General features: G+C 41.4%; 1 protein-coding gene and 1 pseudogene across 2 annotated transcripts; both read right to left on the bottom strand.

Annotated features, from left to right (window-relative positions):
• Nucleotides 1-3,764: 3,764 nt before the first annotated feature.
• On the bottom strand, nucleotides 3,765-13,637 carry acsl3b (acyl-CoA synthetase long chain family member 3b). 2 transcript variants are annotated; one of them, XM_085389054.1, is made up of 15 exons: nucleotides 13,414-13,637; nucleotides 10,536-11,018; nucleotides 9,755-9,932; nucleotides 8,787-8,896; nucleotides 8,490-8,628; nucleotides 8,141-8,291; nucleotides 7,811-7,934; nucleotides 7,619-7,690; nucleotides 7,368-7,507; nucleotides 6,735-6,907; nucleotides 6,550-6,624; nucleotides 6,264-6,455; nucleotides 6,064-6,178; nucleotides 5,823-5,980; nucleotides 3,765-5,646 (listed from the first exon to the last, which is right to left on the bottom strand). In XM_085389054.1, the coding sequence occupies exons 2-15, from the start codon at nucleotides 10,884-10,886 to the stop codon at nucleotides 5,489-5,491; spliced, it is 2,136 nt and encodes a 711-aa protein (XP_085245180.1). In that variant the 5' UTR covers nucleotides 10,887-11,018; nucleotides 13,414-13,637; the 3' UTR covers nucleotides 3,765-5,488. The 2 variants fall into 2 exon arrangements, with proteins under 2 accessions (XP_085245180.1, XP_085245181.1); XM_085389055.1 differs by lacking the exon at nucleotides 13,414-13,637 and adding an exon at nucleotides 12,456-12,694.
• Nucleotides 13,638-17,363: 3,726 nt separating this feature from the next.
• Nucleotides 17,364-19,194, bottom strand: LOC146648185 (RING finger protein 228 pseudogene; annotated as a pseudogene).
• Nucleotides 19,195-23,394: the final 4,200 nt, after the last annotated feature.

Genomic DNA, 23,394 nt, shown 5'->3' with positions numbered 1-23,394 from the left:
AGTGTGTGCGCATAGAACACAGAAAGTTTTTTGCGCACCTCTGAGTCATAAGTAGGCAGGGAGAGAGCGAGAGAGTGAGAGAGAGAGACGAGCAAAGCAAGGAGAGGGAGAAAGAAAGGAGCAAAAAAAAAAAGAAGTAGGAATAAAGTGTCAGAGAGCAAACCGAGGACAAGCACGGGAACACGCACATATACACACACGCACACGCACGCTCACAAACTAACCACATATATAATGTGAAAGATGTCCTTCACTGTTTCCTTGCTGTTGTTGTCTTTGTGGTAGAGCCACTCTTCTGTGTGTGTGTGTGTGTGTGTGTGTGTGTGTGTGTGTGTGTGTGTGTGTGTGTGTGTGTGTGTGTGTGTGTGTGTGTGTGTGTGCGTGCGTGCGTGCATCAGAATCAGTGGGCTAATAAGGGAGCATTATGCTTCTGACTCACTCACTCGTCCCATAGGGTTGGATGGAGCGAATAAAGAGGAGGAAGAGGAGGGGTTGGAAGAATTGCTTGACTCTCTGTGGTCTCGTAGATTCATTTTAAATAAAGGAGCAGCAGACATGGTACCGGCAGAATGAAAAGTGTTCTCCCTGACATTAAAGACTGGCATGCGCTTCATCTGTTTTCATCTCTTGGTGTGAATTGATATGAACTGTGATGTGAATTGTAATGCAGACTCTGGTACTGTAAAGTTTACTTGCACCCATTATTAACTTGTGCTTAGCTAATCAGGCCTTTTACAGAGTGAGCACTCCAGACGGTAACACTGAACTAGTGTATAGAATAATTGGGTGCAGTTGTGCTTTTCACTTTTGTTTTTATATTTATATTTTATATATTTTTTTATATATTTCTCTACAATTTTGTTGTACATGTACAACGACAATAAAAGCCTATTCTATTCTGTTTCTGAAATTGCCACTTGAGGCTGTCTCCACAGTCACATCAGTCCCTATATACTTTCAAACGAAAATCCCCATGTTTACAGCAGTACAGGCCCACTTAGAGCCTGGAACAAAATAGCCGTTCTTTGAATGAGGCTTCAATTCAGCTGTTTTTAGTCTCTGGACCTCTCAACGATGTTTGGGGTATTTTTTTTACTGCACTTCCTTGATAGATGGTACAGTACTGTGCGAAAGTTTCAAGCCACTTCTCATATTTTCCTAGGAAAATTGTAAATAGTTGAGGTAATATATCGGAATGTGCAAGCAAAATAAATGTATAGGAATGCGGTATATATGGCAAAAAAAGGTTTGAGCACCTTTATTCTTCAACACAGTCTGAAGTAGAGTTCAGTTCTCTGGGCTTCTTCTTTTGTACTTTTCTCTGTCATATGACCCAACACTGCTATTGGGTTCAGGTTCTAGGGAGGCCAATCCATGGCTAATGGAATTCTAATGTGTGTTTTTCTATCTAGGTATGGTTTCACTGCACTAGCAGTGTGTTTGCAATCATTGTCAAACTTAAAATTGAAACTGTTGCCAATTAGACGATTTCCAGATGGTAATACATGGTGGATCAGGTCTTTGCTGGATTTTTTCCCATTTCTTAAGGATGTCACTTACAGATACTGTTCATCAGCTGTAAATATTTTTTTTAAGGTCTGCCACTTCTTCTTTTGTGCTCCAGTTTCTTCAGATTCTTTAAAGGATACACTGTAAACCATGCAGAAGTATGCCAGATTGCCAGATTTTTGGCTAATAGCTCTTTGGAAATCACCAGTTGAGTGAAACTCATCTCAGTTTTTCTACTTAATAAAAGAAGAATTTCTGGTAGCTCATTGCGAGGCTGTCCCATATTTATAAAACGTTAACCTTTTAGAGATTGATTTAAAAAAGTGTTTGGCTTCTAACCAAAATATCCATAACAGATAGTGAAAAACAGGATTTTCTGTCATTTAATTGTGTATCTGTTATTTAACTACTTTGGTGTAGTATGAATGGCTGTGGAGGAAAAAAAACAAAAGGCCCCCAACAATGTATGCCCTCCTTCTTATTTTCAAAGCTGGCTAACAGGCTGATTTGAAAATAAGTCTCTGGGGGGCTGATTCTGGCCCCTGGGCCTTATGTTTGACACTCCTGGTCTATTAAATATAATAATTGGAAAAAACTCCAGAAAGCCCACAGAGGTATTGCTTAACACTTCTGGCTTCAAAAACAAAACTTAAATAATAAACATAAAAAAATAAATTTAAAAAAACCCAATAGGGTGACAGCCATAAAGCTCAGCTGCAGGCTTTAATAACAGCATGTATAAACTCATGTGTGACTTGTTGTTTTATACGTGCAGTCTGTGATTCTGGAGAATCCAAATACGTCAGCTGAGGCTCAGAGAAACTGAATGGGACAACTTGCCAATGTCATGTTTTTTTGCTTTAGACTAAGGCTCAACAGCAGTTCAAAAAAGTAAAGGATTATCTGCAGCCCTGGTGTTGAATAATGGATCCTGACTACATCATCTATGTTAATCAGCAGGTGCGTTCAGAAGGAATTCAATAAAAGTTCTTTTTTTCTTTTTCTCTGATTCAATTTCTCAAGAAAGGGTGAAGAAAAAACAAACAAACAACACCTTCCTTTGTTTACTAGCTTTAAATGAAGGTCGACTTCCAGGACTGGATGTTCCGCTTGCGTCGAAGCGGCACACAGCCTTTCACAAACCACATCCGCACACGCACACTGGCCTTCGTTGCCATAGAAACTCTGCTTTGAGGATGATTCCAATCAAGCTGCTGATTATTAGTCACACGTTAAACCTCACAGACTACGTTCAGGTGTCTGACAGACACACACACAGAACTCCAAAGCACACAAACACCAGCAGTATTTACAACACAAACTTGTTTATTTCATGACATAATTTCCAAGGCCAAATCACAAATAAATAAAAGGAAGAAGACACTTGCAGTAGCTCAGCTTTCAGGCCCACCCCGAAAAAAAAAGTTCAGTTACAAAGATTACTAAACATATTAACAGGAAGCTTTACACATGTACAGTTATTGGTACTTTTAATGAACTTTGATCTGTGAGACCTGCCCCACCCACCCCCACCTCCCTGATATTTACAAAGAAAGAGAAAATAACAGGAATGGTGAAATTGATCTCTGCACCACCCCTCAGTCTTTGCCTTGTTAGTTCAGATAATGCTTGTTGGTATGAGATGACGTGCGTCATCAAGAAAAAAAAACCCCAAAAAAACCCAACAATGTGTGGAGTGCTTCACATTCTAAAGACCCCTGAAGATAGCTCATGTGTGTCAGAAGGCAACCAGCCGCCTCGAGCCAGGCAGAGAAAAAGCAGCAAACAGCACACACAAAGGGAGGCACGGGTCCCCCCCCCAACTTTATCGCGATAGTTTGGTCAAAGCTAAATACGATCCTTATGTATGAAATCTGATGACATTGCCATTAGGAGGACCCTACTGTACCCTTTATTAATGTCATCTTTGTTACAAGCAAAGCAGGGTTTGCATTCAGAAAAAGGCGGCTGCAAGAAAGATGTAAACCTTACAACAAAATAAAAGAAATCGAAGAACAGGGAAGAAGGAAATAACAAAGCTTGTAAAAGTCACTTTACACTATTGCCATTCAGAGTATATCAACCACCAGCACCAAATCCATAAACCTACATTAATTAATGCATGTTTTTTTACAACATTTCAAATAAATGTCAGGTGTCTGTAGCACTGGAGACCCTTTTATATACACTGCACAAATATTATACAGATAAACCAATTTCAAGATACAGAAATGTGAATTGAGCTTCAGCTATGCATACACTCCCAACTTTTTTTTTTTTTTTTTTTAAAAAGGAGTGGGTCAATAAATTATTTCTTCAGTTGTTTGAATGGAGTGTGATTCTCTCATACTGATGTGCTTTGGTACATGTGCACTTTACATCATGCAATTTTCTACAACGCCAGATATAACTTTTTTTTTAACTTTACAGTCTTATTAAAAACATTACATTTGCAGCACAGTACGTTCAAAAGGAGCTACATCTACACTTCTCTATCAGTGTCTCTCTACCATCGCCCACATTTCTACAGTCCTACAGGCCTTCCATTATGCACTGAAGTTGAGGCCTAAATGTTAACATGCCGCGAAAGGGCCGCTGCCTGTGCGCTTTTTTTTTTCCGTCTTCCTTCTTAGATACTTTTAATATTTGAGTATAAATATTGCACATTCACTTTGCATTTCATTTTTATACGTACGGTAAAAAGGTTAAAGTAACAGTAAACAGACCTATGGTAAAAACATGTACAGTTGCACCACAAAGTAACTGGGACAGCAGTCTATGAAAGGCTAACTAGTGTAACTATTCTTCCTGTGGTAAGCAACTAAGTTCCCTTGAAACCATCCGTTTGGTGCATTGGTCGTGACTGGAGGAACATGTGGCATGGCTACTGTATGTCAATAAACCACAGAAAAAAAACTGAAAGGAAAAACAAAAACACTCCCAATTGGTCCTAATGTTTGACAATCTTGTGTAGGCAGGGAACAGCAGAAGGGATACGACTCCATCATTTATAACTAGGTCAGGTCAGTAAGTCAGAATTTAAATGTACAGACCTTATGACGCGGGCTAATAAAGGAAAAAAGATACAAAAGAAGAAATGAAAAAGCTTGTAAACAAAGACCATTAAAGTACAGGTAGCATGAACAAAACAAATAATAAAAAAGGAAAAGAACCCCCACCCCCTACCAAATAATACCACCATAAAGTAAAAGTATGAAAATGTATTTGAAGACATCCTAATGCTCAAATCTCTCATGGCTTTGGAACACCCATTCCTTACACAGAAAACTGATCAGATGGGTTTAAAAGCTAACAAACCAAACATGAAGGAAATGTTGAAATGCGGATTTAAAAAATAAAATAAAATAAAGACCACAGAGATCCCCGCAGACCTGAATGTTACTTTGAGCCCAGGAGGTGTCCCCTCTGTTGGGCTCATGCTACCTCCCCACCATGTCTCTGCCAGGGGTGCGCTCTTCATGGCCCCCACGCGGCACACTCCAGCAAGCAGGGCAGCGGGAGGAGAAGCAAACAGAGTGTGGTCGCTGACATGGGTTCAGCTGCATCAAGCTTGACATTTGTTTCACTTTGAGTCATGCAAAGGTCTGACTTCATTCGCTGTCTTGGTCGTCACAGCAACTTAAAGACCTGAATTCCTTGAAAGGGAGTGGTTGGTGCATTGCACACGTCTGGCTGGCTCAGCTGTCTGTTCAGCCTCTTAGGTTTTGACAAAAACCATTAAGCTGGATTCGAGAGTCGCCCCCCCTGCCTCCATCCTGCTTTGATCGAAGCTGGTTGCAGGGAAGCCGGGAAGGAGGTGCATGGGTCCCTGTGGGTGTGTGTGTGTGTATTTATGTGTTACTGGTAACTTAAATGTAACTCCTCAGAAAGTAGTCTTGGAAGTAGTATTGAGAACTGTGTGAGTGTTTTCAGGTATATATGTGGATGTGTTTACTGGTTGCTGGGAGTGCGTCTCGTGTTATTTTCCTCCGTACATCCTCTCGATATCTTCCTGGTAGTGTGTCTTTAGCTCCTTACGTTTTAGTTTGAATGCGTCAGTGACCAAGCCCGTCTCTGGGGTCCAGGGCTCAGCGCTCAGCCGGATCTTCTTGGGAATCTCAAATCGCTCCAATTTTGCTGGATGTGAGAGAGCACAATCACAAGTCAGCCTGACAGATAAAGTGTCATCTTAGTGCAAAGTCTGACACAGGGGACGGGATGCTATCTCACCAAATCTGAACAAACTATTCAGATGTCTCACTTGAGTTTTGTTAATGATACTGTACTTGGGAGATAAGACTTTTTCCCTCTACCTGTGATAGCAGCCTCAGTGATGATGCGGAGGACCACCTCCTCCATCTGGGAGTTGTTGCAGAGTTCTTCCCACGAGTCCTTTATTTGCATCTGCTCAGCCAGGGCCATTAGCTGCTTGTGGTTAGGCACCACAAAGCTGATCACATATGACTGGTCACTAAACAACAACAAAAAAGATTAGATTACAGATTAGGCAGCAACAATGAAATAAACAGATCCAGAAAGTCTGCGGGGCTTTACCTGTTGGCATAGGCACAAATATTGTCTATGAGTGGGCAGTTCTTCAGAACAGCCTCCACTTTTCCTAGAGAGACATATTCGCCTGCCTGTAGTTTCACCAGATCTTTCTTACGGTCTGTGAGAAAAGAAGAATTATTAGAATCCCGACTGATGTTACCTCTTGTATCACATGCAGTCTAACTCATTTTTGCATTTCTTACCGATGATCTTGAGGCATCCGTCGGGGTGGAATTCTCCAATGTCTCCAGTGCAGAACCATCTCTGGCCGTTCTTGTCCACAAAGAAGTCGTCTTGGATCTTGCCTTTGCTTTTGTAGTAACCCATTGTGACATTGGGCCCACCAATCAGAATTTCCCCTCTTGGGTTGGGCTTGTCTGTGCTGTAGTAACCACCTAAAAAAGATCCAGATTTTTTGATTATTAAGCAACTTAAAGTTTTTTTTTTTTTTTAATGAACTAAGGACGGATTTTCTAGCTCTGTACTCACCCTCTTCCCAGTCCTTCAGCGTGATCTCTGAACAAACCAGTGGAGCACCAACCCGCCCTGTGCTGTAGTCCCAAACTGAAAATACAAATAAGGACTTATATTAACTTTGCTTGTCATTTCTAAGTTCTTTTTATAATCGTTTCTCCTAACAGCAAAAACACATCTACTCTTTCACATTTGCTTACATTCACTGATGGTGCCAGCTCCACAAGTCTCCGTCAGACCATAGCCTTGCCCCACAGGGCAGCACATACAGATGTTCATGAATCTCTGTGTAGCAGCCGAGAGGGGAGCTCCGCCAGACAGCAGCACCCGTGTTTTCCCTCCCAAGAGCGCACGCACACGTTTGAACACCAGACTGAGGAAAAAGACAAGAAAACAGAGCAGGGTGATGATGACGACTGCAAGTGGAGGAGACTCAGACAGCAACTCCAGAAACTAAAAGAGCTTTGAAAAGTTAGCCATAAAGCCCCATAGCAAACAGATATTGATTCGTACTAAAAAATGTTGTGTGCACGCACAATACGAGAGTCAATACTACCCAAATACTCACACAGGATCCAGAGAAATAGCTCTTTTGTTATGATTAGCCAAGAAGGAGCAGACATAAATGTTTGCTTGTGTATAACTCAGAAAGCAAGCGTCAACTGTCATTAATACAGAATGTCTGAACAGCAGGTGGGCGGGGCTTCGTCGCTCACAACCTAAACTGTGTGCCTGATATCAGCACCACTGCACGTACCCTCTCATCGTACAGATTCAAACAGAAAAGCATAAAAGGTCCTGTTTCAGGGTTACGTCATGTGCATGGGTATTACCGGTCACAGAGAGGTGTGCTGTAGCCCTTGGAGATCTGCTCCATCTTGTAGTTGTAAGCCAGCACAAACAGCGTCCTCTGGAATTTGCTCATCTCCTCCACTTTGGTCATTACATTTTTGTAAATCCGATCCATGATCTCCTGCACACCAAGCAGATGAACTCTCAGTAGACATTTCTGGCATTTTAAAAGCCCCCAGTACTTTTATCTGGTGTGACTGTGTTAGGTGTACTGCGATAAATGCAGACTTACTGGTACAGCAGCCATAAGAGTGGGTTTAAGCACACTGGTATCACCTTTACTGCCCTTCTTGATCTTGGTGGACTGTGAAATAAAACAAAAGGCAACCTCTTTAAATCTTTAATGGATTGTGAATTTGCAGTGTACAGTTAGAGAGACAAGAAACGCTGACCAAAAGATGCTGCTGCCCGTTTCCCCACTGACCTGGTCTGCTAGAGTCTGAGGAGAGGAGTAGCCGATGCGACACCCGTGAGAGATGGACACCAGTTCCGCGCTGAGCTCCAAAACGTGGGCTAACGGCAGGTAGCCGATATAGGTGTCCGTCTCACTGCGAGCACACAGGTGATCTCATTAATTACCTCTAGATACTGACATAAAATTGAGATATAAACAACAAAACTGTCTCTGTGTGAGTGACAATCACCACACACGTTGGCAGAGAACGAAGTGACAGTGGAAACTCTGTGCACCAGAACGTGGCAAAACTCAGCGAGAAAATGTCAGAGAACAGCGAGAAATCGGATATTGACATACTTGAGGTTAGGGATTCGCTCCGCCATGCCTGTGATGCCAGCAATGAGGTTGCCATGGGAGATCATGACACCCTTGGGGATGCCTGTGGAGCCGCTGGTGTACATGATAACTGCGATGTCTGAGGTCTCTGGCTTTCTGCGGTCTACTGCAACTATGGTGGACAGAGAGAAGAGGCTTTGTGATGGCATTGTGTGTTTTGTAAGTGGTGATTTGACCTCCTTCCGTCACGCAGAGCACATCACTCCAATTACACATTAGGGTGCTGGCTTTGTGTTAAGCCTCCATCAGAGCACTTCCACTTTCCAGACCAAATTAGAAAACTTTTCAATCACCCTGCTCAAACACTCACTATTGTCAGGCCTGGATCCCATCTCCTTCACTGTGTCCATGTTGTAGACCATGATGCCTTTAGGAATGTCTGGCCAGCTTGTGGGTTTACTGTCCACTACGATGATATACTGCAGCCTCGGCACGTCACACAGAATGGCCTATGGCACAGAGATAGATGCAGGTGGGAGGGAGGAGGAAACCGTCATTAAGCTACACTTGTTATCACACTCTAATGTTGCACACAACAAACCAGCAGCTGCTGGTTGACTTTGTTAAACAGCGTACATGTGATAAGTGTAAGAAGGTAAGCAGTTACCTTGAGACGGCTCTGCAGCAGGTCTTTGCTTGTGATGATGTGCGTGACTTCGGTCTCATTCAGCCCATGTGCAATGGCCACGGGTCCGAGAGTGGCGTACAAGGTCACAACTGTCAAATTCAATTACATCCGTTTTAGTTACACAGTCAAAACAAGATATAATGGTATCAGCTTATATGCTGCCTGATAGGAGAAACTTTTCTATACGTCCATTTTCATAACCTTTTCTCCAGTTCAGGGTCATTGCGGGGCTGAAGCCTATCCTAGCTCTCATTATGTAAGAGGCGGGCAATTTAGAATCACAACATTAACCAACAAAGACACCTTTGGACTGTGGGAAGTACCTGGAGAGAACCTGTGCAGTTACTGGGAGAACATGGAAACTCCCAGAAAGGCCCCAGCTGTGTGGCAGGTTCAAGCCAGGAACCCTCATGTTGTGAGGAGACATTGCTAACCACTGTAACACAGTGCCATTAAAATAGGCTTGGGATAATTTTGAAATGATACAAATCCTTTTATTGAACAAATAGGCTCTGACTCTACTGCCTACAATACCCGCAGCACTGTCTGTGGGAAGTAGCGTCACAGCTGACTACGATACAGTCAAATGGTACCTTCATAGTAAGATGCTCACTAGTCTGAAAAATATTGCTGGAAAGTTTCTAAACAATGGCACAATGACTACCCCTTTTTTCATAACTCTTATCAACAATTATATCAAATATTTTTTACTCATTAAATATCTGTATTGAAATTAGTCCCTAAAAGTAAGAATCCTCTGAGCTTTACATTAAGACAATATAAACAAAAAAGAGCAAAATAAAGAGAATGTATATTTTATTGAAAAGTGCCTTGGATGTCTTTGATATTTATTATTATTATTATTATTATTATTATTATTATTATTATTATTATTATTAATAATAATAATAATAATAATAATACACATTTGTCCTTCTGCCACTCACGTGGGAAATTGTACATGAAGCAGGCTTGTGCTGTGACAATCCACTCCGCTCTGGTCTCACAGAAGATGGCGATGTTACAGTGAGGCTTCTGATTGAGAGCTGCCAAACCACTGCCAAAACACTTTGCTGCCTGGTAGGCTTCCTCATACGACAGCCAGTCATAGTTCCCGAGAATTACCTGCAACGAACACGCAGAAACCATGCAGTCTTCAGCATTTTTGTCCTCATACTACACCAAACATTAAAAGAAAAATGATGGTGGTGCATATTTTCTACAGGGCCGGGAACGGTTTCATTCAATTGGAAGAATATGAAATGAATAAACGGAACCATAATATCCACATTTGTAGGATCGGCGCTGCTTTTTATTAGAAGGAATAACGAAATGGTATCACTGAACCCACATGAGAGGCTGCAGATATTGCTCTTATATGCAATACTGAAAAAGCCGAACATGATAGTGTCTCCTGATGGCAGCATAACACATTATTTACAGTCCGCTAGTGCCATCTACGGGTCTGTTGCTTTGCAGGTGTTAATTGGGCCCAGAGACATAGGAGCAGAAAATTTGCTGCACTTCCACCCACATTCATCACACTGTGCACAGCAGCTGACTGCACTCTTATAAACAAACTTCCCGTTATCTGACCGAGTCGCCTGGTGTTACATTTCTAAAGTTAAATGAAATGAGGGGATCTTCATCTTGACATGACTCAAACCTCAATTTTCACATGAACTAAATAAAACTAATTAAACAAATTATAAGGGTAGCATGTCTCACCTTTTTAAAGATCTTGCCGTTTGGTTGGCGCTCATCCTCCTCACTGAGCACCTCCCTGGTTCCCAGACAGTCTCTCTTAGGAAACCTTTTGGCAGCGTATTCAAACATTTTGTCCAGGGTGTCCACGCCAGGGTGGAGCCACGCAACTAGCTCCTTTTGGCTGTAGACTGCTCTGTAAGGCCCTGCTGGGTGCCCGCTAACCGAGCGTGCCTTGATCCTGCGGGCTCGTTCCAAGTTGTTGCCAGCTCCAGAGAAGAAGTACCAGGGTATGAAGGTGATGACAGAATAGACCCAGACCACTGAACGGAAAACCTGCAGCAGCAGGGGGTTCATATCCTCCTTCAACTTCATCTCTGAAGATGAAGTAAGCGCTGGAAATGTATAAAACTTGGACCTGCCCTGAAAGTACCTCAACTTGCTGCTGAGGCTGAAGGCTGTGAGTTCTTTTGTGCTTTTTCTTTCTGCACAGGAAATCACCTAGACCTGCGAGACAGACACACACACACACACACACACCACATGTAACTTTAGGAACATAGTCTGGAATAAAGACGTATCAGCACATTTTGATAGCAAGGAACTGCTTCCTGGTAAAATAATCTTTGCTTGCATGAAGGCCATCTCTTCCTATTCTTAGTATCACTTTCAGTCAGCACTATTCACCTCACCAGCAGGTCTGTTTAGAGAGGAAACATGGTGCTCAGTTATAAGATAGCTATTAATTAAAGATTTATTAACAGAGCTGATATGGACTTGTAATTAACTCCTTAGCTTAAAGACAACTGACTGCCTCATGTGTGAAACTGCTTAATTTCCCCATTTCATTAATTGCTAAATTAGTATTGTGAGGGCAACACTTTGTGATCTGGAAACAATACAGAAACAGCCCTCATTTCTTTCCTTTCATCTTGTCATTTTTCAATATTTTGTAGAACACCGTTAGATACACTTATAGAGATGATAGCTACAGCTGAAGTCTTACATAAAGATATAGATAAACCAGGCCAAACAAGCTTTGGTATTGCTGGAAATGACAACAGTTAACCTCACAATCGCTGAGGGCAAAATCAAGCAGTGGCTGCATTTAAGCCAGAGAACAATGCCTCTCTAATTTTCTTTATTTCTGACTGCGTCCAGTGTACTCAACCACTTGTTTCCAACTGGATCATAACATGCACTGTACTTTTGTACTTCTCCAAGTCGTTTGGCTGTACAACAAAAACCAACTGCAGAACGAGAGCTTGGCTATTTGTAGCATATACTTAAAGCCAAAGGGTAATTTGCAGAGTAGCCCTGCTGCCACACAGCCAGACCACATGAGAGTTGGTGACAGGCAGTGACTCATTCTGCAGCTTAATGCAGAGATGTTTGCAGACCCTCACATAACTCTAAAATGACTAAGAAGAATCTTTTCGCTTCAGCATTTATTTAAGAGGTGGGCTGACCATGTGCAAACAGAAGCTACAAGACAAGAGGAAAAGGTCCTCAGAAAGCCTCTCCACAGTTGCACCCTGAAGCTGAATTGGAAGACTTCTGTGCTGAATCTGAGTAGAGCCTACTATGCAGACTGCGCAAGTGGCCCGAGCCATAGCCAGAGTCTGCAACTGTGAGGCTGTGATGAAGCGACATGTAGTTACAATCCCAGGTAGCTGTAGGTTAGATAACTGCATAGGTTTTAAGAATCTGAATCTCTTTATTTTCATTGTACAAGTACAATGAAACTGGATATAAATAACACATACAAAATAAATAAAGGGAAATATAAACAGTTAAAGCTAAAGAAATAAATGACAAGCATTCTGCAAGTGTGTGCATCAGCCCCACTTTGTACCTGTATATTTACTGGGGGGAAAAGACAATCCTAACTGTTACTTCAATCAGGTCCAAACTCAAATCGCTCCTGCTACAAACATGTCTCACCTGTTGTACAGCAACCCAGATACCACAACCAACCGATAAAAGTCATCCATTATCTGGGCAAAGTACACTGAGAAGTCCTTCCAGCTCCAACACGTATTACAGGTCCAGCCATTGTTGGATTTGAATGACAGAGACACACCCTCTCCTGCTCACTAGTTCAACAATATAATGCATGAAAAAAATATGTCTCAGTGGGAAAAACCTGCAATCCCTTAACACACAGCTGCAATGAATAACTTTTTGATCAGAAATTAGACCTTATTTGTTAATGCCAGCCAACAGAGACTACACAAAACCTCGTGCTTGTTTTAGTAACGCAATTTAACAAACACAGCAACTTGCTGCCACTTTAATTTTAAAGTATTGTTTGTTTTAACACTAAATATGATAGCAATAGTGGCAGTATGTTAATCAGCATCGGGACAGTAGTATAAACTCAGCAACTCCCACTCTGGATTTAATCTGGTGACGAGTGTAGCGTTTAACCTAGTAATTATCATGTAATTCAGACTGAAGCAGTCAGATGAGAAGCATGACATACAGTGCGGTGTCGGTGCGTTGGTTTGGATCCTTAACAGTATTCTGTATCAACATCGTTGAATAAAACCGGCACACATAAAATAATTTTTGAGCAACACTACCGCTGGATGACACACAGAAGGTCACATGCTGCGATGCTAGCGAAGTAGCATCCAGATTAGCGGCTCAAAGACGCGCTAGCATTTAGCTATAGCTAGCCTCCACCGCCGCTACTACTACTGGTGCCTTTAGTGAAGCCGGTTTTCCCGGTGGACATTCACCGAAATTAATTTAAAAAGCAGCATATAAGCGTGGCCCGGTATGGACGTCTAAGGAGAATTAAAGGGTACGTGCCACGTTGATTAGCAAACCGGTCGCTGAAAATAAGACCATCTCTCCTCAACATCTGCAGAGCGCTCACGCCGCAACACATTCTCACCTCTTTCCTCTGCAGCTGCGCTTTCAGTCTCTGAAGCACCGGATCAGCTAGATTAGCCTCTGCAACCACAGCTCTGAGAAGGATGAAGACATCGTCTGCTAACTCAGCGTGCTTGTCCCTAAATTACAACCGTTGGTCCGCTTAAAAACCAATATAAAATTAAGTCAAATTGTAAATCAGAGCATCACCGGGCCACTGCTGCCAGCCCGGAAGATATAAAGTGACGTCACGACGCTTCTCCGCCTGCGATTGGAAGACTGGAGGTGGCGCGTGCTTGGGCCAACAGAGACGTCAGAGAGGTTATTATCGGTCACAGCCGTCTACGCGGTCCTACAGCAGTAGACACAGAGTGTGGCCGCCCGTGAGGCGACAGGTTTAGTGGGCTGTTAAGTGACCGCAAGTCACATATTATTGTGTTTGATAAGCAAGTCGGCGATCTGCCAAAGAAGAGACAGACAGCTGTCAAATGGGCGAAGGGAAACGAGACGAAGGGAAAACAAGCTATACATACCGCAATAAGTGTAAGACGCTAGGTTGTCTTGAGCAAGAACGGTTACCAAAACCACCGAAACTCCTTACCTTCCTCTTTTTGTCGACAGCTTATTAAAACCTAGGAATGTAAAGATTGACTACCTCCTTATCAGCTTTGATTGACTGTATTTCATTCTAATACATATCCCAGACCATCAAAATGATACACTGAAACGTATATGAATTAAAACCACGATGCTGTGCGTTCAAGCACCAGACTAAGGAGCACTTAGTGAGTAATCTAACTCACATCACAGTCTATTAAAATTTCAGTACCCTACCAGATATGTCAGTTTCCCCCCAAGTATTTAATTCAAATATCTAACTGCATGTGATTGTTGCACAGTTTTATTTAAGAGTTCTGAATCCTTGAAAATAGCACACTTTTGCCACAATATATTTCCTGAATTAAGAAGACGAAAGAAGCGTCTGAACTGTTGTTTCATACTTCTCCATAATTGTTTTTTTGGAGTTTCTATTCCTCCAAACTATCTGGCTAACGTTGTACTCGTGGTTCTTTTCTGGTCTATTTCCTCTCAATAGTGTGTGTGACAGGATAGAAATGAGAGAGTAGAAATATGAGGAAGATGATGAAGCTGCAGTGAGTGATTAAAGTTAGGATAAAGCTTGTTCCATATCAGCCTCTCCAAACTAAATTCATCTTTATAAAAGGTTTATTTCCATGTACCTGTATCATGTGAGAGACAGCCAGCACTCTTAATAGAGCTTTCTACAATAATGTATTGATAATTAATGGTGCTACTGTTGCAATCAGTTCAGCCTGGCCTGTGGTGGTCACTGATATTCATGTAAAATCTGTTTTTGGGGGAAACAGTTAATGGATAGTTTGCGAATTCACTTATCAGAATAATAAAAAACAGCTGCTGCTAAAAAGATCACATGACTTGATAATGTGGTTCATTCCTGTGTTTCACACACATAATAAACATAAATATGTGTGTGTTGGGTTTATTCTAACAGGCAGACATGTAAATACAATAATCACCAACATTGGTTGACTTTTAAGTGTCTTTAAAAAAATCAATTCATATATATTTAAATATTTTTATGTAATTTTATAAAAAGAAACTTGTCTGCAATCTCATGTTTACACACCAGAGGGAGTTGCATCTCTTACGTGAGGCCCACACATTGCTCTCCTGTTTCAACTTGACTTAGACGTTATCCCAAAATGCTGCATGTGAGACAGAGGCAGAGGACAGATAGGAGAGAAACATCTCCTGTGACTGCTAAAAAGGAACACGATGAAAGTGAAATGGTTAGATGAGCTGCGTGCGACACTTTGACCCTGGACATCGATTTCTTCTCACTGTTCTTTAGAGTTTTTGCACGCTTGTTGGGCCATATGTTTTTACTGCCATTTTCTGACACATGTGCACACAAAGCCACACTTTCTCCACCACTTACACACAGACTTGGACTCACACAAGCTTGTGGTCACATGATGAGGCAAACTGCACACAGAAGGGTGATAATCTCACTCCTCGGGCTGTGTCTTTGAGGTCACGGCGGGACACGGACCGTCAGGGTGCAGATGCTGCAAGTACACACATCACTTTCATCTGCTCTGTGAAATATGTGTGTCCAATGTGATAATGACACAGAGACACACTCTGCACACACTTAAAACGATACAGGAAGAGAGAAAATGTATCATGCAACTGTCTGTCTCTTTTGAGTGTCCACGGCGTCTAATCACTGTTCCCCGGAGATTCACCTACTGTGTTATTTAAAATGTGATTCTTTCCCGCCAGTGTGATTACAACGTGATTACCTGCTACTTTAGTTATTCTGAGTTGCTCAACTTCAAATCGAAGTATTTTAAATTCTTCTCAACTTTCTGTTACTTGTGCACATCAGAAAGAGCACTTCTCATTTACAAAGGTTTCAGAATGTTAACCCTTTATTTACCACAGGCCTGCCAGTGGGCCTATTTTACAGGCATTCTTGACCATGACCATAACTCAGTTAACGTTTGAGTTAGAGACAAAACTCAAATGGTTTCTGAAAAATCTCAATTATTTCCCTTTTCATTTTACAGCCAAAATTACAAATTAGGTCTTTAGCATGTATAGATCATAGTCAACAAAGGGTTAAGTTAAAAGAAAAAGCACAACTGCTTACAATTTGAACACTTATTGGCTATACATGTGTTTGATTTCTCAGTTGCAAGGTCACATGCTGTATGATCCATGTCAAAATCTGCTGAATCCTATGCAGCATTGTGTACGTATTCTCTTTTTTGACACCTGAGCATTTGTGAGTGAGTTACAACCTTTTGCAGGTTAACTGTAGTGTTGTGCTGCATGTATTTCTGGGGAGATTTGGGAGAGCTTCAAGGCTGCAAAATTTAAAACGTTTGGAGAAATACACCAAAACCCACTGAGCAAAATTGTGGAGAGAGTGATGACCTCAAAACCTGTTCCTTTTTGTTAGAGATGTTCCACTGTCAATGTCAATGTCAATTAAAGGTAAAACTGGTAAACTAATAATGTTTGACCCCCCCCCATCTGATTATGAAAATCTCTGATATCTAGTTGGACGTATAAGGAAGAGGAGGGTGGGAGTGTGTGTGTGTGTGTGTGTGCTGTGTAGGGATTAGAGAACAAAAGGATCCTTCTCTGTCATCAAAGAGGATCTGCTCTCGACTCATCCCCTGCTCTGTAGCAACAGCTTTTTATTTTTCGGGAGTGGGAGTGATGGCTGGAGGGAGGGTGGGAGATGGTGGGAGAGTTTGATGGCAGGGGATGCAGATTTCAAAGTAATCTTTAACTTTAAGCCCCACAGTCCCCATGAAATGAAGCCCTCTGCCCCAGACACACTGTTGCCTATGGCTCCCAGTGGAAGCCTGCTATCCCTCTTTTTTTTTTCCTCCTCAGGCTTTTGTCATGGTGGCACTTAAGTGGCATTACTCACTGACCGGATGACCAAATGAAGGAGTTCCTTTGAGAGACCTGAAAGAGATGGATTTTAACTCCAGAGACCAGTGTCGCCTCTTAAAACAACACTAAGTGGATATAAATGCCTACTGTGTTACTGGGATTCAGCAAATACCACAAACCAAATGGAGTCATCTCCTTGATCAGGATGGATTTAATAACCCAAACCCAGTGCACTGAAAGTGCTGCTGTTCTTATGATGATGAGACACAGCAAATACATGCAACAAATCCACAAAAATCCAATAAAACACTTGCTCTAAAAGCCATCTAAGCATGATTTTAATGATTCGATAAAGATAACTGAACCCCCATCAGGTTATTTAAGACAGCCTGCACTTCCATTATGTCATCACTTCAAAAAACTACTTATTTAGGCCCCCAACCCCAAAGTTATTTTTCTCATCTTGTTAAGGCCCATGTCCCCTCAGGGTGACTGACCTGGGATCCCCTGCTGCTGCTGCCCCGGCCCACCATGGGGAGTCAGTGTAATCACACAGAGGTAGTTTTAAGGTAAACGGGCACAGAAGATAGGAATAATTCTGTCATGTCCCATTAGCTTTACTCATACAGCTGTTTCAATGCACCTTGGGACGCTAAGCTAAAGCCTGCTTTAAATTTTAAGTTATTATTAATGGCTCTGTTTAGGTAAAGTGTCCCAGTAAAGCATGACAGTGTGGCAAAGAGTCTGCACAAGTTCAAACATAGTTTGTGCACCGTTTACTGATGTTATTACAATTATCCACAAACATACCTTTTACTAAAGTGCCATACGGGATTTATAATCACTCTGAAAAAATAAAATGATAACCATTTCCCTTTGAATAGTTCTCAACAGGCTGGGTTTCGTTGGTGTATCCGGGTGATCACGTGATATTGAGATAAACTGAGTCGCTTGCCTCGGTTTCAGGCTGATAAAGCATGCAGGCTAACCAAGTCAGGATGAGCGAGAACAGGGCAAGAATGCTGGCAACAGACAAGCAGACAGGGACGAGCGACCTGATGTGGCTGAGGTTATGCACAAAGACGAGGCCCAGAAACAGGAGCAGCAGCGTGGAGAGGAAGGAGAAGATGGCGCACACGCAACTGGTCTTGAATGCAACGTGTTTGCACGCCTCCCATCCGCTGTGGCCGGTCTCCGTGGAGGTCGCAAGAGAAGCGGGCAGACCCGGCAGCCTTTCCGCGTTTAATGAGTCCTCGGGCTCCCGCTTTTTGTGCGAGAGCTCCTCGGTGAGAGCTGTGTTGTCGGGGAGGTTGCGAACCCGACGTTCCGGTAAAGGAGTTCGGTGGCGACACACGGGACAAACGATTCTCCAGCCCCGACCCTCCCGGAAGTGCAACGTTTCGAGGCATTCCAGGCAGAAGGTGTGGGAGCAGCTCAGCAGTTTGGGACTGTGGCGCTCCAAATCGAAGTAGTTGTAGCATATTTTGCACTCGCTTTCCTCCCCATGGATGCCTCCTGCACTGAGCGCCTCCGCCATGTTCTCCATTATTGGACCGCATTAACTGCTTTATTTAACAACACTGTCAGTACACCGAGTCTCACATTTCGCCATCACACATAAGAGGACCTCCTGAAGTGGAGGACTGCAGGAAGGCAGTGTGAAGTGGAATAAATAATATTTCTGGTTGTGTTGAAATCGCGTTCCTTTCTGAGCATCGCCGTGATCTCAACACCGGAACTAACTGTTAAGCGAAAATATATATCTAATAATAATACTAATACTAATAAATCGATAGACATTGTCAAATTGATTTCTCCATTGGTCTCTGTCACCTGGCAGATTTGTCTCAAGCGTGAATCACGTGTATAAGTTGGATCTAACAGGCCTATTTAACCGTATAATTAGAATTTAGTGCCCGCGGTGTCAGTAAAGGGCACCATGTGTTGATTCCTCTACACTTCAGCACCACAGGCAGTGGACAGCGCCAAGCAGGATGATCAGCGGTGACACCTTCAGCCCGGCGCTGATCCGCTGTTGTGCAAGTTTTAGCTCAGAGAGCACCACATGGGTTACATACCAGCAGCCGGTTTAGAGATTCGTGAATGTTCTTTTTCATTATCATGTTTGATATTAATAACCATTTCCAGGAGACTCTCATGGAAATGGTTCTTTTTATTGCAAGCATAATGACTCATATTCCAGTTTTAAACTTTTGTCCGCCCTAGTAATACAAGGAGTATCTGCTCAACTTACATACATTTACACCCTATTTGGTTTGTGTGGAGAAATATTATCATCATTATTTTATTTAATGAGAAATTATGAAATTATTTAATTTAAATAAAGTCAGACCACTGGTATAATGCACAAATGTGTTATGTCTGTCCTTAAAAGTTTTGCATCCCCATCCATAGTATGGATCTCTGAATATGGAGTTAAAGTATACTTGAAACGTTTCAGAGTCAGTAGAGTCATCTTAAAGGAATTCCCTGCCAACATAGATGAAGAAGATTTCATGACCTTTCCACACAGAAACTATGTGTTACATGTTAGGACAAGCTTCTGTCTTCAGGCTGTATCTTTACACATGATAGCACACACACACTGGCCTGCAGGATGTGCCGACGTACAATGGGCCCTCTTGTGGCGGAATTTATGCTTGCATGTTTAGTGAAAGCAGTGTTAATCTATATAAATGAACAACTTTACATGTAGTTAAAACGTTTTAACAGCGCGGTAATTCCAGCCATTAATGGTTAGAATACACTTTAAATTGCTAGCATATCAGTGCTCCTTTATAAAAACTATTATAAACTTCATTCTAATCATGGATTTAATGACGATTGGTGTTTCGCTTTAGTTCCTGTATGATTCAGAAGTAAAGTGATTCATCAGTAAAATATATAAATGAAGAAGAAATGTGTCAACACATAATGAGATGAATTTCTGACAATAGAAATGTTGTCAGCGCCAAGATTTTTAAACAAAAACATGGAAAATGCATATAATTGAACTCTTTCAAGCTCTGTAGCCCCCTGTACTGGGACTGCTCTGTATCTGCTTTTAATAAATCAGTAAAGGGGATGTGAAATACTAGGACTAAAATTGATTTAGCATTGTTCTCTTTTTCTCTTCCATCACACAGTTACACCTAAGAACGTAACACTGTAACTCATCACAGACTCATTCATTTAAGGCTGTTATCACACTCCGGTTCTCTGGCTTATGGTTGTTATTGGTCTTAAGCAGAAACATCAGTTGCTGTTTTTTTAAAGCTCAATCTGGCCCTGCGATAGAGAAAATGACATACCAAAATACTTCTTGCAAATCATATTAATTATGGCAAAAGTCACCCGAGTGTTTCTTATCCAGAGAGACAAGGTTGTTTGGCCTTCTAGTCGACTGAATTCATCCTGCATGTATTTTCAGGGAAATTAAGAAAAAGCCCTAGGGCTTGATGGTGTCTTGGGTTACTGCTTCAGAATATGTTTGACATATTTATTCTTTTCCCCCTGTACATTAGAAAATAAAACTGAACTCAGAATATGTAATCCTTGAAGATGTGCAAAAATGAGCAGATTATGGATAGGATTCGCTTGTGTTATATATTTTGTGATTTTAAAACAAAAGCCTATTGAATGATGAATTTCCACATCACACGGGTAAAACTAGTCATTGCTAATCATTAAAAGAATCTATATTGCACTGAATTTGCTTTGGATGTAAAACTTTCTTTGGCGAAGCAATAATTCTGCTCCTGTGTATTGTCATAACACCAGATATCCGCCAAAGAGACACACACACACACACACACACACACACACACACACACACACACACACACACACACACACACACACACACACACACACACACTGAAGTAAGAGCACAGTGTATTGCAGGTTAAATAATAATCTTACTGAAGGTGGCAAATGATGGTTCATCATCTCAGTGTTTGGGTCTGTAGTTACTCAGCTATTAAAGCAACCCCGCATGCCCCGAGGTTGTATGGTTAACAAATGCTTTGCTTCTCTTTTTGTTTGTGCTCCCTCACCTAAGCTCACCTTATAGGTCTTTGTTATGATAACTGCACTCAGCGTGAGTTCCCACTGAAGTCTGGAGAGCCACACATATTTGATAAGATCAAACACACTAGAAAAACAGTGCAGTCTTTTGGTTGTGCCTTGTAACAGTAACATCCCAAAGGCTGTTAATCAGAGAATGGATTTCCTCATTCTAACGCTGCTTAGATGTTTATCTAATAGATAAATTGGGTATTCTCTGTTTCTCACCTTTCAGACTATGTCCGCTCATGTAAAGCTCTATTAAATTATCACCATTGAATGCTTGGAGCTTAAAAAAAGACAGGATAAATAAATAAATCAGTTACGATTGATATTGTCCTTAACGGAAATCACACACACACACACACACACACACACACACACACACACACACACACACACACACACGCACGCACGCACGCACGCACACACACACACACACACACACACACACACACACACACACACGCACGCACGCACGCACACACACACACACACACACACACACACACAGATAAACCCTTGTGGGCGTCTGCTTTACAGACATGTATTATTACACTTAATTTAAAAAATTCCCACTCACAGCAGAGGCATGATTCTCTGAGGCCTAATAAAGGTTAAACACATGCTGTTTTACAGCTGGCTGTTGTTTTAACACACTGAAATTATGATAGAAAGTCAATGGATAATCCAAATTTGGGTAATCAAGGTTATCAATCACTCTGCTTGTCAGGGTAAGCAGTTACATTTACAATATATTTTTTTTAAACTAAGGAACGTAATTTTTTTTAAAATGATTTAACCTTGTTAGCTCAGCAGTTGAGTCCCTATAGCTCATGGACAGATTATCAGTTATGATTTAATTTCCTCCAGATGTCCTCCTATATTTGAACTGATATTGTGTTAATCTCGACTATTATGCTGTAAGTGGCTTTGCAAAGAAAGGAGATTTTTCCAGTGCTGTGGTTCAGCAGAGGGCCTTATCGGCCAAGAACAAAACTGCCTATAGGTTATTAGGCAGCTATACTAACTTTATCTTTAGTGGAGACATAGAAGATTATTGAGTTTCATTAATATGTATGATTCCAAAATATAGCCTCAAAAGACTCTGGCTGTGTATCTGCCAAGTAAATGCTACATGTTATTTAGTTTTGGGTTCATTTTGTTCTATATTTTTGATGCATTAGGTTCACCGCTGCTGCCACCACCACAGCGCATTTCTGACTCAGCTTACCCCTCTAATTGATTTGACATGGTAGATCCAATATCCTTTTCATGATAGTCGAACTTTAGTATAATAACTTTCTATCTCCCCCATTCTGCTTTTATGGACGTATAATGTTTCCACATGTTCTGTGTCCATTGGATTTTTTTTAAACAGAGGGTCTTATAGAGTGACTAAAGATATGTTGAGCCACATGCTGTGGGAGTGAAAGGACCAGAAAGATTGCACCAAGTTGGGATGTAAGTGAAATAACGATACAACAATCTCTGTGCCCCCATCCATTGTTTCTCCATTTAACAGTCAATAAATAAATAAAAACGTGTATTATTAAATGAAATTAGTTTCATTTAGTTGAGATTTTCACAGTGCTCCTCAGGATCATCATCATGTTTAGGTAAATATTCACAAATATAACGGTGATCACTGCATTGCACAGAAAATGTAAGTTATGATGTTGCCTAATATTATTTTGACCAATCAGTCATTCAATTCAGCAGACTGAGGTGTCCCATAAGCTCAGTCACCCAATGTATAACGTATTCCTGGGGGGAACAGAATAATAAAAAATAAAATAAAATATAATAAAATCGCCATTTCTTGTAATTATTTTAAAAACAACAACAACAACTCAAGCTTTAGAAAAATCAAGTGATCCAACATGTGGCTCAGGGTGTCCCTAATGCAGCATTTGCACGGATGTGTTACACTGCTCCGCGCTGCATTCATTGTTAAATTACTGCAACGATTACATGACAACTTCTAACTTATTAGAGCTTATTACGGTGTATGTGAAGAAACTCCTAGAAAAAGATAAAAAAAAACCAACTAGACTCCCCCTTCTATAATAACAACAACACCAAGAAAATGTCCATAAAAATATCTATATGTATAAAAAAATGTGTTTTTTGTTGAAATAAGGTTATGATTGACTGTGTTAACTGATTTGATTTTAAAGTACTCATTGCGAACTCTCAAGGTAGCAGAAAACTTAGATGACTTCAAAAAGAATCGTCAGATTTGTAAAATCTAACCGCAGTCGAGCTGCTTCTGTAGGCTAATCGTCTCGCGCTGTTCATTTGAGGCCCAGCAGTGGCATCATCATCTCAGCAGAGCCAGGCAAGAACTATTAATCGAACAGATCTGGTGAATTTGTTTTGTTAAGAGTTGCTCTCGCTGTGAGAAGTTTCACGCACAGAAGCCTGTGACGTGACAAGCTGACCTCGTGAGGTCAGTCCAAAGACAAGAGAGGGCCCGACG

Source organism: Rhamphochromis longiceps, linkage group LG18 (genome assembly GCF_057381845.1).
Source record: "Rhamphochromis longiceps isolate RC_006_pf linkage group LG18, R_longiceps_female_GT1.1, whole genome shotgun sequence".
Lineage (NCBI taxonomy): Eukaryota > Metazoa > Chordata > Actinopteri > Cichliformes > Cichlidae > Rhamphochromis > Rhamphochromis longiceps.
This window is presented reverse-complemented; position numbering and strand designations above follow the sequence as displayed.

What these genes read in the sequence shown, in the direction of transcription:
- acsl3b (XM_085389054.1), bottom strand. Translation starts at nt 10,886, where the DNA reads ATGAAGTTGAAGGAGGATATGAACCCCCTGCTGCTGCAGGTTTTCCGT. An exon ending in GAGCGAATCCCTAACCTCAA is followed by an intron (nt 7,935 to 8,140) that starts GTATGTCAATAT and finishes GTGTGCTCGCAG; the next exon opens with TGAGACGGACACCTATATCG. An exon ending in ATTTGTGCCTATGCCAACAG is followed by an intron (nt 5,981 to 6,063) that starts GTAAAGCCCCGC and finishes GTTGTTGTTTAG; the next exon opens with TGACCAGTCATATGTGATCA.